This window comes from Parasteatoda tepidariorum, chromosome 6 (assembly GCF_043381705.1).
Source record: "Parasteatoda tepidariorum isolate YZ-2023 chromosome 6, CAS_Ptep_4.0, whole genome shotgun sequence".
NCBI classification, from domain to species: Eukaryota; Metazoa; Arthropoda; class Arachnida; order Araneae; family Theridiidae; genus Parasteatoda; species Parasteatoda tepidariorum.
In genome coordinates, this window is record NC_092209.1 from 76,063,380 (window position 1) to 76,088,547 (window position 25,168).

The 25,168-nt window shown below is 27.6% G+C and overlaps 1 protein-coding gene across 2 annotated transcripts in view; it reads left to right on the forward strand.

Annotated features, from left to right (window-relative positions):
* Window positions 1-25,168, forward strand: part of LOC107444534 (uncharacterized) — a 401,614-nt gene that overhangs the window by 195,602 nt on the left and 180,844 nt on the right. For both annotated transcript variants that reach the window (XM_043043210.2, XM_071182641.1), the window contains one exon: window positions 20,849-20,973. In XM_043043210.2, the coding sequence (XP_042899144.1) occupies window positions 20,849-20,973 (125 nt within the window). The remainder of the gene's footprint in view (window positions 1-20,848; window positions 20,974-25,168) is intronic.

A 25,168-nucleotide genomic window follows, 5' to 3' on the forward strand; every position in this document is an offset into this window, starting at 1 on the left:
CGAACTTATAATTAAAATATCTTACTTTTATTTGTGATAGAAATTGCAATTTATGCAACTTTTTATGAGGTAAATTTATGCAACTATTATAGGTCAATGTATATTTAATAATTTTTATGCAGAAAACCAGTATCTTAAAAAGTAGCAGTTAAAAATATTTTACTTTACAAATAAAAGAACCATAATCATTTTATGGACATTAAGAAAATTACAATGCCCATCCATAAAAAATGTAATTTTCTTAAAAATAGTAAGTGCATTTAAAACTATATCTTTTAGCCAGCTGCAAATTAAATATATACAATCTAGATAAAGGTAAAAACAGTTGAAATTTTACAAGAAAGGTTCACGATGCTAAATCTTTGCACCACAGCCAGCTGTTAGCCTTGGCCGTCTGAGCAGTTTATTCCATACCAATGCATAACATGCGCTAATTTACTGCACTAATTTACTCCTATACAACTTATCCACTTCTATGTTATGTTTTCTAAATTTGTTGCACTAAATCAAACTAATTCTACGCTTTAATATACTAGTAAAATAAAGTATTTCCAATAAAGCAACTATTTTTAAATAAAAAGAAGATAAACAAGTACTTAATGATTATATTAAATATACCTTAATTTATTTTCTAAATAGTACATAATTTGTATTCATTTTATGTATAGTAACAGAATTATATAATTTTATTAAAAATTAACACTAAAACTACTATACACTATTTTATATTTAAATACTAAAAATATTTCATAGAATTTAATTATTCATCAAACATATAAGAATATACAAATAATTTGGTTTTTAAGCATTCCTATGTAATTTAAAAAACACAACTTCTTATGTACCATATTTTTTATTTAAATATATATATTTAAAGGAAACATTTTAGAACAAGATAAATATTGGGTTTTAGTAATCAAGAGGTAAAGATATACAAAATCTTCAGAATATACAGAAATGATATCGACATTTAAAGAGAACTAAAACAAAACCGAAAGTTTACTCAACTGTTCCTTGGCGCTAAAGTATCTCGCCAAGGAAGCCAACAAAGCTTTGCAGCTATTTCAGCTAAAAATAGAATATATATTGAAATATACTTAAACATTATAAGTTTAAAGTTTAAGAAACAATAAAAACTTATGTTAAATGCAAAAAAAGTGAGCAAAAACGAGCGTAATTGATTATTAAAGCAAATAAAACATGATTATCAGAGCATGACTGAGTATCGGAAAAATTTTAAAATCAATTTTAAAATAGAAAAAGTGAAAAAAAATGTCGCCCTTTCTTGTAAAAAGTTATCGGACAGTCCCTAGAAAACTTCTCCGTGCAGCAAAATGCTCAGGACTTTTGTACCATTCTTATTTCTGAATTAAAAAGACAGACAGTTAATTGCATCAGACGATCGCAATGCTAAACGAATGGACGGGAATCGAAGCGGTCTCAGTGAACGGCAAGTTTGGGCTACAGTCACGTGACTTTATCTTGTCCACGGGTCGGGGGTTATTCTACTCTCTCTACCCAGTATTTCAACTCTATGCTCCTAACAGCTTAAATTACACAACTTTAGTTTCAAGATTATTAAAAGAGATGGCAGCACCTCTGTTATTCAAACTGGTGGTATTTTCTTGAAAGTATGTCAGGATAACAAAGGAATGATACGTATCCTATTAATGAAATAAAAACAGATGGCAATACCATTGTTTTACAATAGAATGAATGGTCTTTCTCTCTTTTTTAAAATAAAACTGTAAGCGTCATTGCGGTAAATAATATCAGGGATAAAAACCGTTTCCAGTATAAGGACACATAGTTAGCTGTTTTCTGCTTGATTAATTTTTGCTCCCGGATCACACTGCTGGCGAAAAATACATCCAGTGGTAGATGTGTTAGTTCATTTGCTGTTGAGTTAAACGCATGAGGTTTTTGTGGTTTTCCCCTCCATGTATTTCAGGTGCAAGTTGATTTCCCCCAAGAATTTCACTATATCAAAATGCCAAGTCCAAGAGTTTTGTTGTCTACATGGTCGGGTTCAAACTTACAAGGCTACAGTGTTGAACATCGATATCGACGCAAATTCTGTATAAATCGACAGTCGAGATAAATATATATCGCATGAAACACTAACTAGTTTTTTATCCGAAATATCACATGTTTAAGACTTAATTTCTCTCATTCTTCATATTATGTTATAGAGCCAAACGTCAATAATTTTTGAAGAAAAACGTTCTTTTATTATTATTATTATTTAAAAAACCATTTTGTTTAAAAATATGCATGTAGCGTAAACCTTCCGAACATTTTCTTATATTACCTCTCTAACTTTGAATCTTACCCAAATAAATTTTCTAGTATTAAGCTTTTTCAAAACAAAATGCTTAGAATAATTGTTATTACCGATTCAATAACACCCGAGAGACAAGTATGTTATTTTTTTAAAAATATTATTGTTTTTTCTCCTTTTTCTGTGTTAGTCACGGTATTTTTAAGTGATATAGTCTAACTCCGCCTATAAAAGGTTCAGGAATATCTACTGAGAAGGAAATGTACTATTTAATCTTATATTTTATTTAACTTAACTGCTAAATATAATGGTTAATGTCAATACATAGCTACTTTTATAATTTTGTTATTTGGAACTGTGGGGAAAAAAAAACTTTTTCAGACAAGTCTTTTTTTCAAGAAATTTAAAAAAAAAGTTCTACTTTGTGTATTATGTTAGTTTAGGAGTTACTCTTCATAATTAATTTTCGCTCTAATCATTCTATTTTTGCCTCAAAATCATTTGTATCAAAGATAGTGCTGTCTTTTCGTATACTATTTAAATCAGACCCTCTGATAAAAAAATATCAATTTTATTTGAAAAATTTGAAATTAAATATTCAAAAAATATTTTTAATATTCTCCATTTAAAGGAAAGCCCAAACTCGCAATTAAATTAGATTTCTTTACTTATTGATTCGATAGAATTTGTAGTAAATTTCCATTAAAACGTTGTATACAAAATTTTCTGGACAAATATTATTTTAAATTACCTAACGTTTTTGTTACTCTACGATTATTTTTTAAAGTTACGATATTAAATAGTGATTTGATTCAAATAAACACTGTCCGACAATTGTAATATAAGTCAGTGAACCCATTCGCAGTGTCTTATTTCATCTAGCTTTTTTATTGAATTAGTTCATTTTGCTTAAAAATTACTTTAACCTCTGACAAGAAAATCTCTTTAATGACAACGCTAAGACACGCTCACAGGAATTCCCTTGCATGGAAAAATATTTGTTTAAAGCCTTCTGCTTAAAATTGAAAAACAAATTGAAATAGTAATTCTATTTTTTATCACATCTAAGTTCCAGAAGAGATTTTCATAATTTACCCTTTCTTTATACAAGAATTTCAGCACATAAAATTGGCAAAACAAATTGTTTGTCAGCACAGAGTCCAGCTTTGATCCGTAATCAAATTCTTAATTTTTTTTTTTTTTTTTACTTCTTATTCTTTTTCAATTCTTTTTTACTTAATTTTTCATAATTTTCAAGAAACATCTAAGAAAATAAAAGGAAAACACTTTGATGTTTTAAATTTAACTATACACGCATTTTTAAATTTAAAGGTCGAGTTCTTCGACAGAAAAAAGAAGAAAGAAAAAAAAAGCTGGTAAAGAAACGAAAAAAAGAAGTAGTGAAATTTGCTTCCAAATATAATTTTCATCAACGAGTGAGACTCCTGGTTGCCCCGATCTTTATTTTAAAATCCAATAAGTAATTTTTCACAAAGTCATTTCAAACAATATAATCTTTATCTCCTCTGTGCTGTCAGAACTAAACATTCTCGAAACAATTTTTTAAAAATTATGAAATATTTTGGATTTTTGTATTATTTCATCATGTAATAAGTATAAAGAAATGTTTGAAAATCTCCATTAGGACACTAAAAAATTAGTATTTTTAAAAAAAAGAAAAGAAAATGGAGATTCTAATTTTTAAGGTAATTAGAAATATTGGGTAAACATCTAAGTTATTTTCAAAATAAAATTAATTAATTCAGTTTATTGTACTATTCTTTCATATTTAAATTTTTATAGATTTTGTCCTTATTATCCATATTTTCAAAATTAGATTCAGAAATCATGTATTTGCAACTCGAGAAGAGGCGAAATAATTACCGTAAACCGGGGCGAGTCTACCCATTTTTTCAGTTTGTCAATTTTCAAGCGGTCAAACTTTTGTAAATATTAAAGAAAAAAGGCTTTTAATAGGTGTTTCGGAATCGTCATTTATCCCTCTTTAAAGCTGTGAAATCGATTTTAGAAAATATTAACAGTTACGCTGTTACTGTATATTTTTATAAAACTGCTGACAAATCTCTCGTATGGGGCGAGTCTACCCATTCTACTAAAATGAATGTTAACATTGTAAATAATCAAATTTTACTATTAAATTGTTATTTTAGTTACTNATCAGTGAAAGGAATATTGGGCAATGCCAATATCGGAGTAAAAATGTCCGGAAAAATTCATATTGGGTAATGACCATTTATTTTAAATGCATCATATGGAATACCAAACAATGACACGCGTACTCTATCCGGTCATTATCCCGTTTAATTCAATTGTTTTTTAGTAATAAATGGCGATAACTAAATATTTTAGACTTCTCACATTTCACTTTCGACATTTACTCTTGTTTACTAAGATATTTATTTTCATTATTTCATGATTTGGAACAGAGTCGGAATATTTTCACTAAATACTGTGTAGTTCTTTTGTCTTTTAGTCTTATTTCTACAAAGAATAAATGAATAAAACTTTCATTCTTACAATTTATAGTGATATTTTAAATTCATAATTTTAATTTTTCTGTTAAATCAGCTACAAAATCTATCTGATTTCAAATGATTTATTTTTAGGCGAATGGGTACATGCGCTTTTACAACACCCAGTTTCGAAATGTTAGTACCTTATATTTGTACTTCAAAACAGATTTATCTTAAAGTAAAAATATTGAAGCCCTTTTTTTATTTTCAAAAATAATATGAAATCAGTAGCTTGCAGAGAAGGGAGGAAGAGGTAGGAGATATGACCCAAGGCATCTCACCAGAGGAAGCATCCAATTGATAACTAAATGACACCTAAACTATAAATTTGCATCTTTTTTTTGTGATAGTATAATTAAGACTAAATATTTGGCTCGAGCAAAATAGCTTGTGAGGAACAAAATGTCATTTTCATATACAATAATTTTGTTAATGAAGACTTAGATAATTAAAATTTAAGTGGCCTTTACATTTAAAAATTTAAATTTAAATTCTTTTTTTTCTACCTTTGAACTATATACACTTCCACCTAAAAAGAAATTTAAAGCATAGATTTAGATTTTTTCCCAACATTTCTTTTCTTTTCGTTCTTCATTCTTTTTTTAAAAAATAAATTGTCTTCTTTTCTTTTTCTCTTTTACAATGATTGCACTTTCTTGAGACGATCTTACGTAACTTCTAAACAAAAACTTTTCCCAGGCATCTAAGGGCCTCTATCTGCAATATTCACTGCATTTAAAAAAATGTCTAAGAGTAAATATTAATTTGTAATCTCGTATTTAAAATGCGATTTAATCCCTGATTAAATTGCAAAAATTTGAATATTTTCTTCAATTTAAACATGTTATTAGACCATTTTATATAAATTTTAAAAAAAAGCTAGTCACTTATTTTAAAGATTTAAAAATAAAGTTCACGCAGTACAGTATCTTTTAAAATTTAGAAATGATTTTGTGACAAAATTTTTTTTTCAAGTGGGACTTAATATATATAAAATTAGCTGATGAATTGTGTATAGTTCCAATGTCATGATTGTATTAACACATTTTGAATTAAAAATGTTATGATTATTTAGAAAAAAATACTTTGCATTAAAAAATCTTAAGAAGATAAAAAAAATGACCATAATTGATTTTCAAGAGTTTCCTGCATTTTATTCTACTTCGTTTGATAATCAGATTTTAAATTTATGGCTTTTCATTGTAACTTTGAGGCTATTTCTAAACATTTTGAAACATTTCAAGAAATGCGTAAAGAGTAAAGAAAATTTTGGAGTAACGGAAACTTTTTTAACCTATAAACAAATTATCGCGATTTTTTTTTAGAAATAAATATTGTATTGAAAATATGTTCCAGGACTTTTTGTTTGTAGTATAGGTGTTAAGATGTGGTGACTCTAGCAGCTTAAGTTACACAACTTTAGTTTCAAAATTATTAAAAGAGATGGCAGCACCTCTGTTATTCAAACTGATGGTATTTTCTTGAAAGTATGTCAGGATAACAAAGGAATGAAACGTATCCTATAAATGAAGTAAAAACAGATGGCGACACCCTTGTTTTACAATAGAATGAATGGTCTTTCTCCCTTTTTTAAAATAAAACTGTAAGCGCCGTTGCGGTAAATAATATCAGAGATAAAAACCGTTTCCAGTATATAGACATATAGCTAGCGGTTTTCTGCTTGATTAATTTTTGCTCCCGGATCACACTGCTGACGAAAAATACATCCAGTGGTAAATGTGTTAGTCCATTTGCTGTTGAGTTAAATGCTTGAGGTTTTTGTGGTTTTCCCCTTCATGTAATTAATTCAAGGACAGGTTAATTTCCCCCAAAGAATTTCTCTATATCAAAATGCCAAGTCCAAGAGTTTTCTTGTCTACCTGGTCGGGTTCAAACTTATAAGGCTACAGTGTTGAACATCGATGATATCGACACAAATTCTATATAAATCGACAGTCGTGAAAAATATATTTCGCATGAAACATTAATTAGTTTTTATACGATATATCGCATGTTTAAAGCTTAATTTTTCTCGTTCTTCCTATTATGCAATAGAGCCACAACGTCAGTAATTTATGAAGAAAAACGTTCTATTTGTCAGGGCAGAGTCCAGTTTTGAGACGTAATCAAATTCTTCCCATTATTAATTAAATTTTTTTACTTAATTTTTCATAATTTTCAAGAAACATCTTAGAAAATAAAATCAAAACACTTTGATTTTTTGAAATTTAACTATATATACCTTTTTAAATTTATTAAATTTAAAAGTTGAGTTCTTCGACAGTAAAAAACAGTAGTGAAATTTGCTTCCAAATGTGACTTTCATCAACGTGTGCAACTCCTGGTTGCTCCGATCTTTATTTTAAAAACCAATAAGTGATTTTTTACAAAGTCAATTCGAACAATATAATGTTTATTTCCTCTCTGCTGTTAGAACTAAACATTCTCGAAACAATTTTTTAAAACTTATAAAATATTTTGGAATTTTGTATTATAGCATCATATAATAAGTATAAAGAAATGTTTTAAAATCTCCATTAGGACACTAAAAAATTAATATTTTTGAAAAATTATTGTTATTTTTAAAATAAATTTAATTAATTCAGTGTATTGTACTATTCTTTCATATTTTAATTTTTATAGATTTTGTCCTTATTATCTATGTTTTCAAAATTTGATTCAACAATTGCGTATTTGCAACTCGAGAAGAGGTGAAATAGTTATGTCTAACCGTGTGATTTAAAAGTGATTTAATTGGCTACCTGTAAGCCACGTCACGCGTGTGTGTCGAACTTGATTTGCATCTAAATCGACAAAAGCCATAATTTACCTACGATGACGTCACTTGCAAAGAAAAAATAAGAATGACTTTAAATGAAAAAAATATTTGTTTATTTATTTGACTTATTTGCATTCGTTGCCCGCTCTTTCCGTCCGAACTTTAATATTCTTTAAAAGTAATAATTATATAAGGTAAGAATTGGTATGATCTAGAAATTTATGTATTTCAAAAGATATCAAAAAGTTGAAACACTGCTCAAAAGATTGAAACGTGAGCATATTTCCTTAATTTTATACTCGAATCGTATTGCTGAGTTTAAATCAGTCGATATAAATAGTATTTTAATCCAGAGAATCATTTTTGGTGTCAATTGCGAATTGTTTAATCTTTCTGATTAAAAAAAATGTAATCCTACTTCGAAGCTATTATCTAAGCATATTCCGATAATAGAAAAAAAAAACAAAACAAAAAAGGTAAACACGCAACAAAGAAAACAAATACATTATTTAATTAATTATTTTTTATTTAAACTTAAGCATCTCGAATAAGCCTTTGGTGAAAACAGAGTAATAATCGTTTACCTATTTTAGATATTTAGGTAAAACGTGTATAATTTATTTCTCAAGTGTCAAAAGGCATTTTTTGTAACCTTCTATGTGACTCCGTGGATGATGTTTCCTCCTGTCCTGTTTAATTGATGGTGTTTTAGCTATTGCTTCTTCCTTTTTTCAATATCCTCTTTAAGAAATCGAATATTTTTTTTCTCATATCCGTTTAAATTAAGTAATTATCCTTATTATAAATGTTTTTAAAGTATGGAGAATAAAAACACTTCGGGATAACCACAGGTTCAAATGTATTTTTTCTTCTTCTACAAATAGAAACTAGAGATATATAGAATTCTAAATAGTTGTGATAGCCTCAATTTTAAATTCGTGGATGGGAAAAGATTGAGAACAGATGTTATATAACAGTGGTTACTAACTGGGGGCCCGCGGGCTGCATCCGGCCAGCAAAGCCTTTTTTTGTGGCTCGCGAACTAAAATATGTTAGTCGTTATATTTTTGTGGACAATTTCCGTAAAAAATCTATATGTGTTTAAAATACTTTTCTTCCATTCCAAAAAATTTAAAAAAGTTTGTTCCAAAAAGTTTGTGAAATTTAACATACCAACTGCGCAAAAAAAATTATTTCTCAGGTTTTGCATCTAAGCAAATATTTATTCAAATACAAAAATTTATTCAAATACAATAACTGTGTATGTTGCTCATTTTTATTTCGTTTATTTTCGTATTTTGTGAAGATAATTTAGCGTGTGCGTATCAGAAATTTTCCCAAAGAAATTTAACTTTTTGAAACTACTAATTTTGAACGAAATTATTTACATTTGTAAATTTTAAAGAGCATAAAGGAGGTAATGAATATCATGTTTTATTTAAATTATTTTAATTGAATATGGCATGATGCTCGAGGATCTTTGTTGTTGCTATAATTACTAATAAGTCGGGATATTTTTTTTTTGCTGCTAAAGTTGCCGCACTATATTTGATTGGTGTTTTTAATTGTAGTCCCCGAACTCATGTAAGTTGTAAAACCATGTTATATAAGATATATTTCTGAATTGTTGACTGAACAAAAGGCATACTACACTTTTAGAAAAGTGTAATTTTAAAATAAAAATATCGAAAGAAAACAAAGTTAAAAAATAGCAATATTTATTTAAATCGTGTTTTTAGTTATGTATGATTATGTTTATTATTTTTCAGTTATGAATTTTGTCTAATAAAGTATCTTCTTGTTTCCATTCCGAGCTATGGATTTAGATGCACAATTATAAATAATGAAATATGCCCCATAAATTTTAGAATAATGATTAGGCTTTTAATAATTATTTAAGTGTTAAAATTAGAATCTTTAAAAGCTGAAACACAATCAAGAATTTGTGAGAATATTGTATAATTCATGCTTTATGCATTTTTTTGAAGCTATTATCTTGGCAAGGAAATATTTTTTTTAAAATTATAGATTGATTAAACTGATTTATCTGAACCTAACTCTAATTTTCCTCTGTTTAATTTTGAAGGACTTTATACCCGTATTTTTAATAGAAACAATAATTTAATTTCAATCATTTATATATCTTGGAAACATTTATCTGAAAACATAACTTTTTTGTTTCATAAATTTAAAAAAAATGGAAAGACTCATAACCCTTGTGCTTTATTAGAAAATATTTTTCCTTAAATTAAATAGAAAAAAATATAAACTATGTTTCAAAAGGCCATTGTACACTATGTATTAATAGAAACTATAAAATAATTGGAAATGATATTTATAGATAACTAAATTCTTTAAATTATAGCTTAACTTTAAGTTAAAAGTTTAAATTGACATTAATAATATAAGAATAAAATAATAAATTGTGCTTATTGTAAAATAGTATTACCTATATATTTATGAAAAACATGTATTTATTACTGTATGATGAATTGTGATACAAATCAAAACACTTTTGTTATTCTTTATATCAGAATCAGATATAGCAGTGAAACATCTTTTTGCCATTTAGGATTTAACAGATATCTTTCTGAATATAATCACTATTTTCATGTTTTTTTTTTATAATGCTTGTGTACCAATATTAAAACATTATATAAATAAAAATATTAATGGAATTATTTATATAAATAGAATTATTTACATAGATAAATATAATTCTATTTTATCAAAATTAGAACAAAACTAAAAGAATTGTTTTAATTATAATTTAGTATGATTTTGATCAAAATTATGCAAGAGTATTGTAATTAATGTTTTTTTTTCAATTTTCTGATTATTTTTAAGAGAAATTTAATTCTTGGCGATAAAAGGTATTTAAAAAATATTGATAATAAAAATATTAAACATGATTTGGACATTGGTTTTCCTCTAACTAATTTAATTTTTTTTGGTTAGAACATTAGTTTTAGTTCAATTATTTGTATACCTTGAAATTTTTATTTCTGAAAACATGACTTTTTTATTTATTAGTATATATAAATTGTAATAACGTTCGAACAAAACATTGTTCCGAATTAGATACATTTACCCGAAATTTAAATTTAAAAAAATTATAAGCACTTTTTATTAATAACTTATGTACCAGAATATGCTAAAAAACAGAAAATTTTGATTAACTTTAATTTTACGTACCAGAATTATATTTAAATGTATTCTAAAAAGTATTTTCTACATGGAAAGGTACGATTCAAAATTTTTTTAAAAATAGTATGCGTTTTTAAATTTTTATCAGCGTGATTCAATTATTACAGAACTTTTTCATACTTAAATAATAGGTCATTTTCTACATAAATCAGTATAGAAGATATGTGTGATGGTCAAATTCACCCCAGTAAAATGTTATATTTTAGAAATATTTTTTATAAATGTTTTTCACCGATTTTATTTCAAATAAATGAATGCTTTTCATATTACATCATATCCTCTTTTTTATGTAAAAATTATTTTAAAAAGGAACATATTACTTTATTCAACTAAAAACGCTAACTATATATACTTCATAGACCCAACGCTAAAATTTTACGAGTATTTTAAAAAGGAAATATCGATTACTGTGCTAATGTCTATGATTAAAAATAAATGCAATTTCTATGTGTGTTCTATATTATAATTTAGGACTAATGTAACCCACTTTTACCTTAGCTTTCTGTTTTTCTCTTCATTTAATGTGCTGAACAAATAGAGAGTAAATTCATTTTTACTTATTTTAATGCCTTAAAATATATAAAACTACAACCCTCAAGATATAAATTTACATATATAATAGCTGAAATTGAGATATATATGTATATATAAACAGTGATTGATATACTGATAATCTTAAGCATTGTATGCTAATATCAGATGAAAGTAAATTTCTAATTAAACAAGAAGTCTGTAAACAAGTTTATTTACGGTTTAATAATTGCGTGCATTTCAAGTTTTAAAAAGAAACAACAAGCCAACAAAGATGATAAGATTATTTTTTTTTTGAACACATGTCATGATTCACTTTATAATAATTTAAAAATCCTCATTTAATCACTATATATCCATGTTTACAATGATAAATCAGTTTTATCAGTTTTCACTGCTGGTGTTCCTTAAATACCGTTTAATATCTATCACTTGATTATCAATATATTATCATATTTTTGTTAATCTTTGATGGATGAAACAGAAAGAAAGCCTCAAAGCCCTTTGGTAGTTTTTGTTTTTAATGACAGCTATTGAACATGCGTTATTAGTAATTGATAGTGCCTGAACAAGTATCATTTCCACGCAAAGCCGACGTGATCAGAAATTCATATTATTAAATAAGGGAAAAGCCCTTGACACTATGAATAGTGTCCTCTTTCTATTAATTTTTCTGCTTGTCGGGTTACATGTAGGTTAAGTCTTTCTGTAATTGAGACTTTATGGATAGGATTTGATTGTTTCGAAACTTATTTATGGACGTCATCGGGATCGATGTATTGAAAAGAAAGAATAGTCTTTGATTAAGCTGTTGTATAGGTTGTTTACTTTCTTACTTAAATGTTTAGCCGATTAACGGACATATGTTTCCTTCTCTGAGATGTTTCTTCTGTTTAAAAGTTATTTTAAGAATGTAGCTTACATTAATACACTGAATAAAACGCAGAGTAAAAGTAGTTGAATGTTTACTTAGTCTAACAATTAAATCGTTATCAGTATTAAATATTAGAGACACTTTGTTTAGAAAAATGGCCCAATCTGTTTCCTGAAATTTTATGAGATACACTGTTAGGAACAAGGTTTTGGAACAAGTCGAACCATGGATATTATTATTTAATAAATAATATTCTTGTTCAAATTCGTATTTCTTGTCCAAATTCGAGTAAAAAAAGCCCTTTTTTTATACATAAAATAAAACTATGAACTTTCCTTTAAAACCGTTTAAGTTTTGCTTCTACTCTAAATCGAAAAAAAGTTATGATTATTTAAAAAATCGTTTATTTTGGTTATTTCATTGATAACTGTGTTCTATTGTCCTTTTCTTCAGAAAGAATTTTCCAGTTATTTTCCTCTATTTTATATGCAATATCTCAAAATATTTTACTTCAAATCCCTTGAAACTTTGCATGCATATTTCCTATACCTATGTCTAGGGAATAGACTCCGAACTAGTTGATTAAACTATTATTTTATATTTTACAGCTAAAACTAAGATAACTAATTGCAGTGTTTTGGCCTTTGTTGCCAAATAAGTTTCGATATTTGTTGTGAAATATCAAAATATTAATAATATGTCTAATGCGTGGAATATTCCCTAAGTTAAGTTTTTTGAGTTTTATAAAACAAGAATAATTAAAAAATAATGAATTTCAAAGTTATTTTATTTTGAAAAGATCTAAATTATTGGTCTTTTTTTATCAGTTTTCCCCTCTTCCCATATTTTCTGAATAAGAGTCATATTTTTGTTGTATTCATACCTTGTTTTAGTGTACAATGCAAACATAAATCTACATAAAAATTTTCTAAATTAAAAATTTCTAAATTTTGCTTCCGAAGGTATTTGGGTATTTTAAGTTCGACAATAATAACATTCACGTTCATAATTTTTAAGTAACTCGGAGTCATCATTTAGTGTTTACGTATACATGATTCAACTTAACACTTTATTAAGGATAAAAATACTGCACTATTAGTTGAAAAGCCAGTTCAATTGGTTTTCAGACATACTGTTTAGAGCATGTTAAACCATAAATATATTTTCTTTATAATTTGCTTCAACCGTGTTGCGGTGTCAAATTTTACAATTTTAACATTCATATCTATTCTTCCTAAATATGATTAAGTAATACTTTAGATTAACTTGGACCTGAACATCATTCAATTTAAGATGTTATTAAGGTTGAATATGCTATACATTAAGTGTAAAGCCAATATAACCTATTTTCTGAAATTTTACGAGTTGTTAACATTATGTANCGATGACAGGCCACATCTATAGGGATGTCATTCTGGAACAACATGTAAGTTTTTTTCGGGGAGCCATGGGTGCTGAATTTCTGTTTATGGACGACAACGCCTGTCCTCCCCATGCAAACATTGTAGACGAATGTGTTTAATCGGAGGATATCACCCGTATGGATTGGCCAGCATACTCACCGGACTTGAATCCAATAGAGCACGAGTGGGAAATGCTTGACCGACGAATTGCAGCCCGTCAACCCCCTCCCACCTGTCTACCGGACTTTCGGAGGGCATTGCTTGATGAGTAGTGTAATATTCCCCAAGATCAGATTGATAATTTGATACTCAGCATGCCTAGGCGTTGTACGGCCTGTATTGCATCGTCCGGGAGACATACTCCGTGTTAACCATCATACTAACCATGTTATACTGTTTTTTGTAAATAGGTTCTTTTTTTGAAATTTGCTCCAGGGAGTAAAAATCGCAATTTTTATTAATTATGTCAAACATGTAGCATCTTTTTTGCTCTTTATCTTTTGCTTAATACATAGACTTTACAAATAAGTCAAATTTGTTTGGCTTCAGTCTCTTTCTGTGCCTGAACTTCATTATCCTTAATTTATGGACAGGAGTGTAGATACGTTGTTAACATTATGTACCATATTTAGTATCGTTCAATAAGAAATAGTATAGTTAAAATTTGTTCCGATGTTAAATTGTATAATATTAACGTGCAATTTTATCCTTCTTAAGAATTCATTGTGCTAAACTATAGCTTAACTTAGATAGATGGTTCCACTCTACGCCTAATTAAGGTTGTAGAATATTTACGCAGTGTTATTTTACAAGGTATCAGTACAAACTAGTATGTCCAACTATGAGCCAATTCTTTTGATTATGCAGACAAAAGTATAACATGGTTCAAGTTATACTTTTGACATTAAAACGGCACCATTTTTTAAAAAAATTAAAATTTTATGACTTTTTTAAACTTTTTTGCAGGATATTGCAATGTAAAAACAACTATTGAAAAACTTTTCAGTAAAACCTATCCCCTTTTTTAAATAAATAAATGAGTAAATCTAAATATGCATTAATTACTTTTTTCTCAAAAAGCAATTATTTTGTCAAATAGATCCAAAATATTAAATTAAAGGAAAATGCGTAAAAACTGAACTTCTTTTTAAAGAACGAAACGATTTCTATTTAAGGCTTTCCCCCAGCTTAATGCTTATAAGAGTGCCAGATTTACGCCAGATTCTTAGATAGTTAAATAAAATTAGAAATACAACTTTAACACTATACATTTAAAAAAATGGTTCTATTTAATAAATCATGATAGTGGTTCATAATTTCGGAGCAATAGTTCAAGATGACCAGCCGCACGAGACTTTTGAAACAGAATATACAAATAATGATTAAAAATTAGTTTCTCCTGAAAGTTGTATTAATTTTAATAATTTTAACTATCACATTTTGATAAAATGTGATAGTTCTACTTTTGATAGACGTGATAATGCTAATTTTGAAAGACGCAAAAAGATATGACTTCACCTAAAAGTAAGGCAACATTTGTAACGAAAAAATAATTGAATAAGTGTGGTATATTGGTTTTCCTCTTATAGTCATTATTATAATTGGTTGAAATAAAATAGAATCGATCGTGATGGTTCCATTGGAAATAAAACCGTATGGTTTTCGTTTTATTTTTAATGCGAAATTATTCCGGCATAGAACTTACGAATATCGCATTTGGGTGATGACTTTTTTGAGCTCTCGATTAGCTCTCATTCGTTTGTGAATCTTTGTAGTTTTTAAATCGCTTTTTTGGCAGTTATTATTACGAAGTTTCATATAGTTTTTAAAATTTCGATATTTTTTAATACGATGTTATATTTATTAAACATTTGAGTAATTTTTTTTTTTTGACTTACTTATTCTGAGCCAACTTCATTGTGAATTCAGATGATTTTCCCACAGTTTTTTTCCTCAGTTCTAAGACACAAGAAATTCTTCGTGATTTTTAATAGCTTTATATTTTCAATACTATTATAAAAGTACCAATTGGGTATAATGTAAAAAAAACACAACTACTTCCACTTAGTAGGAATAACATTTACCATGACGCAATGCTAAATTCTATGCCACTATCCACATAAATCAATTATTAATCAAAAATCGAATATCAATTACTTTTTTTTATAATGCAATAAAATCTGGCGAGCAGCTATTTAAACGATCAAACACTTCGTTTGTTTATTTGTGGCTTGAAGTTAGGCTCGCAGAAAATGCCGTTCATGGGTCAAATTTAGTAGGAATAACACAACCTGTGACGTAGGCTATAGTATACCCAATTGTGCAGTGGTGTGTGTGCCCGAGGCAAACTCCTCGATTAGATACCATTGAGAAAAGAATTGAAACCATTGTAGGGGGTAAAAAAGGTAATATTATTGATCCATTAAAAGAAATCTAGATGTATATTTTAAATTTATTTTTATTTATTATAAGATTTGTTTTTATTTATTATAAAATTTATTATTACTCTAAACTCAGTGGGGTGACAGCCCAAAGAGGGTCAAAGAAGGCCTACTGTGCCCATCTCAGTTTTCTTGACCTTTGGGCTCTGAGGTACAGATAGAGTAGATGTTTCAATTGGGTGGTCAGCCTAATGCGGAACCCCCAGTGTTTAGTTCCCAAGCATGCTTGGTACTCATTTTATTGACCCACTGAAGGGATGAAAGGCTAAGTCAACCTTGTCCAACCCAAGGATCGAACCAGGGACCATTGGCACGACAGCGCGAAGCTCTACCGCTCAGCTAAATTTATTATTACCAACTATTCGTAATTTTTCAATTAAATGTAAGGTTGGCATGAATTTTAATGACCTGAAACTTCAATGCTACAATTCTTTGAAAGTGATATTTTATTCTTCATAAAGTATTTTGATTTAGCCTACTGTCTTCCTGCTAAAAAATTTAACTTCATAGTAAAAATAATAGTAATAGATTGAAGATTCTATCATTAACCGGACAGCCCTTTATTCGCTGGATGCCTGAGGCTGTTGTCCCCTTTTTGCATGCCATTGGTTTAAAATTGGTCTATGTACTTCTTGCAGGGGGTAGCTGGAAAATAATAGATTTAAATTCATAACATCAGATATCTGCAATAATGGACAGTGCCCATGTTGGTAACCTATAGCTAATATTTGTGAGCTTGGCACCCAATATGAGTACTATTTAATATTATGCAAAAAAAAAAATTATATCAACGTAAAATTGAATTCAAAGCCGTCACGAGATGGAGAGACAAGAATATATATTTTTTATTTCGTCTCATGCCACAACACTCTTCTTAAAACCAGAAATGACGTGCATTATACTGTATTATACTGTGTCTGTTTTTCTTTATAACATAATACACAATACCAGGACTCTCTTGAGCTGTATAGACAACTGTTGAGCTGCAACAGTTGTTCTCAATTTTGTCATGGGTTAGTGCTGTTTTTGACTGGGCAGCGTTTTTCTTGCAGTGGTTGCACCCTTTTTATAGCTCATTGTAGGCCTCATGACCATTTTTAATTTATTTAAAATAGACGGTCTCAGTGATTAAAGCAAGATATCTTTAAACAATATACGCTTAAGTATCACAGTTATAAAAACAATTTTCGATCGATGCAATATCGCTTCGTTGCATTAAATTGCAAAAGTTGAAGACTTATCACTTCACTTCATTTACATTGTTTTATGCTTATATATTGCCATCTACATTCAATATTATGAATTAAATATTTTTGTAGCAGTGTCTAAATTAAGCGTAGTGCTCATATTTGGGACTTTTATAATTACAACACGCTAATTTAGAATCACTCATTTGAGTTTAATCACTTTTTGACTCTCTCGATTTGCGATTTATTCCAGCGTAAATCCCTGTAGTTTTACAATTACCTCTTACGAGAGTTGCTGATGTAGATTTTTATATGGTTCTTCAAATAATGCTTTTATTTTTAGTAGGATGTTACTTTGATGACGTTCTCGCAAAATTCGAAAAACAGAAATCTCGCAATAATATAATTTTTCAATTTAAGATACTTCTTTTTTTTTTTTTAAAAAAAATGTTTATTCATATTTTCCTGTTTAATGGGTCCTTTAAAATCAGAGTAATGATTGTTCACCGCCAAAATTCTTTTTTTAATTTTATTTTATTTTATTTTTTTTACTTCGCTTTTCTGCGTTTTTATTTTAGTCTTTAGACTATCGTCTGAAAAGAAAATTTATTTCGTTTATGGGAAACTTTGTAATCTCTGATGATTTAAAATTCTTTAAACTTTTTAATTTTGTTATTTAGTTTACCTGGTGTTCGATAACTTTTTGTAAGCATTATTTTTTTCATTTTAATGTTTATTATTTAAATAAATAAGAAAACGAAGTCGCAATTATTTATGTATTTTAATTTTAGTATATAATTTTTACTAAACCAATAAATTTCAAACTGAAAAAGTTACATTTAATAAACTTTGAATAATTTTCTTTAATAATGCAACGTTTTTTGTCGTATTTGTCATTCCTACTTTTCTAAATTTGCGAACCTGCAAAGAGTAACAACTAAAAACAAAAATTTTACCCCCACCCTCTTAAATAAATTTTAGGCTTTTCATACTTATTGCAGATTAATATAGCGTTTCCCACTACTGGATTGTTCACTGATAAAAAAAAATAAGATAAACCACCATAATTATAGTATAAGGTATAAAAACAAGAATAGGAAGAACGAGAAACTATTATAAGATAAGAGTGTGGATTATATAAAAAAAAAAAAGCTCCTTGATTGAAGCTATTTTCTGAAATTCAAGGTAGAATTAAATCTTTTGTTAAGCGCTGCTTTGAACTATATTTTCTATTATAAAAGAATAAGTGAGATTCTTAAACATTCTAGATCTGCAGAAAAACTAATTTTTTTCTTCTTCATGAAGAAAATAAAAAAGATGATTTATGGCAAAATGACTTAACTAGTCGAAGAAAATCACTTAGTTGTCGAACTATTGTACAAACACTCTGTAGAGAAAACTGTAATGACGGAGAAAGTTATGGCTTTGTCCTTAATTCTTCTCTTAAACTTCCGTCACTTTACCTTAAAAAAATACTTTAAGGCTCATCCTAAATGTATAGGTGAATTCTGAAAGCGCTAATGAGCTCGTTGTTATGTAAAAGAGAAAAAAAAATCCGGTTTTAAAGATGTAATCAGCCTCAATCTCTAAACAACGGTTTTATAATGACTATTTTGCACGTAAAGTGAAAAGAAATAAATAACAATATTTTGACACATGTTAGCTGTCTTCGTGATTTTACTCGTTGTACTACATTGTATATATAATGGAAAAAGATAATACACTTATTTTCTGTTTACTAAAGACTGGTTTTGATAAAGAAAATTATAACAGGTTATTAAGTTATTGAATTTTAGTCTCTTAGGTGGCAATTTATATGAGACGTAAATTAGAAGAGAATTACATTTATTCGCCACATTTATTTCCTGAATTGCATTCCATTTATAAATAATATTGCACAATCTACATTCCTGTAGTTAAAAATTAATGGAAATTTAGGTTCAATAACACTTAATATTTTGTTTCATGTGACAAAGTACTTTTGATTGTTTTTTAAAATCTTGAATCAAACCATAACAGCTTATCAATCAACAGGAATTTTAGATAACAATTTATAAGAGTAAATAATAAGAATTTTTTTCAGTATCACATTTACTTCCTGAACTGCCTTTCAATACAATAATATTGAACAATCTACATTCCTCTAGTTAAAAAAAGTTTAATAGCGGTTTTTCTTGAAAAATACATTAGAATTCACTCTTATTCCTTCGTAAATGTTTATGTTGTTAATTATTCAATTTCTAGAATTTTCGGGTTCTGGAATGCTCTGTTCGAGAAAGTTCGACACCTGTATATAAGGTCATTCAACATTCAGATAGTTGAATAAAGTCTCAAATTGAGATTAACACTCTTTGTGTTTTCTCGCCTTGAGTAATCTGTAACTTATGTAATTTACGCGACAATATTTTGATCCATGTGGCACAATAGTTTTATTTGTTTTTTAAAATCTTTACTTAACCTGCAACAGTTTATTAAATGGTATGAACTTTACGTGACAATTTGCAAAAGTAAAAATCATAAGATATCGTCCAGTGCCATATTATGGGCGTGTGAATCTTCCGCTAATTCGCGGATTTCCGAAAATCAGTACTGATTTTTGCCTATTTTCGCAATAATATTTATTACAACGCGTGAATCTCAAAACGTACGCTTAAGCAACCCTTTTTTGACACGTTCGAGATTTCGGCATCAATACCCATAGTTTTATCAGTATTTTCAGTATTTGCCTTAAATTTTTTTATTTTTTAATATTTTTTTTTATTTAATGTTATATTTTTCATTTCTATAGTTTTTGGTGCTAGAACGACTTGAAAAGGGTGAAAAAAGCGGAAAATTTAGTATTTTTTGTTATATATATATTCTTTTATTTGTTGATAAGAAAAAACTTAATTAGATTTAAAAAAAATCTGTCTTTAAATTTACTTTTGAACAAGAAAATGAAGAAAGAGAAAAGAAAAGAAAAAAAAGTATTAAGAAAAGAAGAGAAATTAAGTACAAAAAAAAAACTGCATGTTGAGGAAAAAAATTCAGATAATTTCATTTACCTGCATATTTAATTTCTGATTTACATTTGTTTTTCAAATTACAATTCATACTGTACATTTTGCTTATTTAATGAAATAAAATTCTAGAATTAAGGTTCGATAACACTTTATATTTTGTTCCTGGTAAAACAACAGCTTTACTTGATTTTAATTAACTTTTCTTAAGCTATTATAGCTTTAATAATACTTAAACTAAATCCATAAGTTTAAGATAACAATTTATAAGAGTAAATTGTATAATAATTTTCAGCGCCGCATGTTTTCCCTGATTTATATTTCATTTACATGTAACACGGCACAATCTGAGTTTTTCTGGTTGAAAGAAAATAGTTTGAGAATTAGTATTTTGTAAATCCAGTATTTATGTAAAACTGAAAAGAAAAGTAAAACGAGATTTATATGCTACTTTTTCAATGAGTATTTCGAAAGTATCTTCCATACCACTTGAATGAGGAAGATAAATCCTTAGTGCAAAATATATACTTAATGTAAAGTACTAAATTTAAAAGGTGCATGTAAAATATGTATCTTAATATCACTTTTTACTATTTTTCTTTAATGTTTTAGGTCTTGGAATCCAGATGAAAGACATACGTGGATGGTTAAGAGAAGTTGAAGATAAACTTAGAAAGCTTCACGTGTATCCTGAAAGCAATTTGTCAGAAATCCATGATATCCTGAAGCAGCAAAAGGTAAGACTATATATATTTTTATTCAAAGGATTTTCTTTTTTGTTTGCGCATTTTTAATTTTTTACGCTCTAAATGCAAATAGTTAACTGCACGTTAAAATTTTATTGTACCATCTTTGAATCTGGTGTTCAACATACCGGACATGAGCTATTCACTTTTATGATTGATAAATAATCAACCATGAGTCTATATATTTTAACCATGAGTCTATATAAAGAGAATCCCTATTAAGATAATTAACAATCATTTTAATCACAAAAATCAGCAAGTTTTAGTTTTTAATTCTTTACCACTTTTTAAAACCTTTTTACTGAAAGCGGCATCACTGATTTGAAAATAATTTATCTTTATCATTTTTTAAAAGTCATATGTTTGAAAAGGATTTTTTTATTGTTAGATTTGCCTCTTGTAAAAGCTTCAATGTTCATCCCAGTTGAGCCCTTTCGCTGTATAACATGATAGTAATGTCTGAAACCACTTCTCTTTGCTGTCGGAGCAATCTTATTGGAATTCACATGATTTGGTTACTCAATAAAGAGATAAGATCCAAATTTCTTGAGTTGACATCAGAAAAAACTTATAAAGATTTTTTTATAAGTGGAATATTTTTTTTAAACTTTATTTAAAAATATTTAATTGAAGTATTTATTTGTCCTATTTTCTCAGTACTATTCTGCATTAATTTTATACTTTTAATATTTTTTAATTTACGCTTTTAGTATTTTTTAATAATTTGCGTAAATGCCTTCTAAATGTATTGTAAATGCCTTGGTTTAAGGATCTTAGTGTTAATTTTTAAATTTAGTATGTTTTAAAATAAATAAGAAATTCGGCTCTCTACCATTGTGCGACTGTGATGCATTTTTAAATGTGCAATTACTAATAAGAAAGCTTTCTTATTACTAAACATACACAAATTAGAAATTGTAAGATACGAAACAGCTTCATAACATACATTTACACTTAATGCATGCCAACAAATATGTAATTTTTTTCAGATACAAGCGCAGGCCTGAAAGCGGGACGGAAAAGAGAAAATACTGGTAGAAGAACTATTTCAATATTAGATAATATTCGGGAGGAGTTAATCTATTCTCAACAATAACAATTCACTGTAAGGAAATTTATCAATTAAGAAGCAATTCAATTTAAAAATTGCATCCGTTAAAAACAATTGGTAGTTATGAGTTTTTATTATTCCCGGAAAAAAACTAAAAAATGAAATTTATTTGTTACCAGTTTTTACTCTTTTCCGTCTCGATACATATGGACTTTCAGCCCTGTAGAAGAGTTATGTGGATAGCGGATAAATTTAAATAGGCTCCCATATAATTTAACCAGTAGAATGGGCGAATATTTTGGCTCTAATGTTATTTTTATCACTGACACATTTAGAATACATTACATTTAGAATACATTACAATTAGAATAGTTTTCTTTATTTGAATTACGCGAGTTAAATATTTTTGCACTCATTTATTTGCCTAAAGGGCATTTACTCGCAAAAAGTTTTTAACGATTATTTATTATTCCTTTGTTATTTACTTTAATAATTTTCATTCATAAATAGTTTTTTTTTGTTTTTAACTTTGCGTGATAATGTAGGAAATTTTTCACTCATTATTTTGTCATCTAATTTTTTATACATTTTGAAATCTGTATATGTACGTTTAAAATCTTAAGTTTAATCGAAATCGGTAAATTGCTTTCAGGAAAAAAACTACAAAAGAAGAAATTTTTTTTTATACAAATCAAACTCTTTTAATAATCTTTTAATTGAATAACAATTTAATTATGTCCTGGATTTTCGAATAATTAAAATATCTTAGGTAATTTTCACAAAATATGTAAATTGACTCTTAGGATGCTGGATTATAATTTAAAAAGTTATGCCGGATGTAGGAATTTTTTTAAAATTTGAGTTATAAAAAATAAATATCTTTAATGCATCAATATTGTATGAAGATTAAATTTTTCATTATATATTTCCTTCTCAAAAAATGTGTGTACAGTCTTGTAAACATAAATTTATAAAAAGTTAAATAATAAAAGCATTCTTAAAATATGAATAAAAGATGAAAAACATTTTTTATGCATAAAGAATTCTGCTCAATAATTTCCTATTATTATATTTTTTGCTTGTTCAGATGTTTTCATGGCAAATAAACTTAAAAACTCCTTAGCTTTATCAAAATCGAATTTAATATACCTAATAATCATTTTACAAACACTACGCAAGAAAATGAGTTTCTAGATTTTGTTATTCATATATTCTATTCTATCTTCATGAGCTACTGTTTTGTTAGCAGCAAATCATTTTTTTAAAAAAGAGTTCCGTAATGATGTATTCGAGATAAATGCGTTTTATTATTGAAAGGCTTTAATTTTCGTGTCATTACATTGCACAACATATTGAGTTCATAATAATATCCAAACCCAGGAAGTTAACCTTGCTTTTGCGTTTCATGAGTTACACCGCCCAAATTCGACCGTTATCCCCTCCCATTGTTTCTTTTTCAAAGTTGCTTAGCATCAATAAATGAAAAAGCAATATACCTTAAAACAAAATATTTAAAGTGTGAGACACAAAGCTGAATGGTTTACCAAAATATCGCGAAATCTCGATATTTTTTTAATGTTGCGACTGTTTATAAAAGTGCATTTCAAGATGTATCATGAATTGTATGCCTTACGATATATGTATTGAATGCTATATTATCGCTATCCTTATAGATATCGATAATTATAGAGTACAATAATATCACAATAATTATTAACAACGCTGTTATAGTGATTTTTCCAGTTTCTTTCAACAAAAATTAGAGTTGTTTAAGGAAATTGAAAAAAAATTCTTTTCATGGAAAAAGGAAAGCATTTGTCTGTCTGTATTTGAAAATATTGCGATCTATCACATTGAATTGATTAACATTATAGCTCAAAATTTTTTGCATATTATAATCATTGTTATGCGTATTATTTATTTTTCTTTTTGAACCAGTTTTCATTTGTCATTTCTGTTGCAATCTTTACAGTTGTTTGGATTTTGGATCGATCAATTATAATTTTTTTTTCAAAAAGAGTTAGAATATTCTGCAGTGCTTCTTATATCTTTTTTTTTCTATAACTTACTAACTGTAAATTTGTGGCTTTGACAATATGTAAATGCGTATGTTATGTGATTTAGTAAGCACTTGTTTGATTTTATTATACATAATTTTTTTATGAAATATATTTTTTTTAAAAATGTGTTACAATCCAAGAAACATACAACTATTTATCAATTGAATAAAAGAATATGTAATTTATATTACAACTGTGGAAGATATTCTTCCAGAAAAAAGTCATTTTAGTAGATCCTCGTAGTATTCTTTGCGCTTTGTTATTCTTTGCAAACTTCTAACGTTTTTTTGGAGAAAGCTTTTTTGACCTAAAAACCTATAAATGTAATGTATAAACAAGCTAAGCATGGATCATTTCAGGTAAAAGTAAAATTCATGCTTTTAGACTCCATTTAATTTGCTTTGATTGCGTAACATTGCAGTTAGCAATATTCTAACACTCATTAAGTAGTTTATTTTCATAAATTAACTCTGTTGTATAAAGCTCTTTCACTAAGAAAAAAAACCAATAGTTTACTTGCCTTAGACTCAGGGAAAACTTACGATTTTAAGTAATTGCTTGTTTAACTCATTTTCTGGATTTTATATTTTATTTCGATTACAATGCCGATAATTTAACAAGTTTTTTTACTTACTCTTAAATTGTTTTTTATAATTAAAAAATAAAAAAAACTATTTTTACTTGTAGTCAGAGCGTCTGAAAAATATACCCAAAAGACCTACATCAAAAGGTTAAAACAGGCAGATATCTTAATTATTTGCTAAATTTGGAAACTTTAAAAAACTTTCAATGAATTTTTGGGTTACCACTACTTTGCTACACTATTACGTTATCCAGTAATAGTTAGTGATTGGAGCCTCGATGGAACTAAAAAGAAAAAGGATGACTTGCCCTGTCGTCGCCGGCGAGTTTTTTCTAGGCATGTTATCATCTTAAAAACATAAGCATAAGTTAGCATTTAGTAGTATTTCAAATGCATTTTTTAGCGTAATTATCTACTCAAAAATAGCCTAATTATCTTCTCAATTTTTAAGAAACGTTGATTTAAAAAGATTAAAAAACGCTCAAAGGCTCA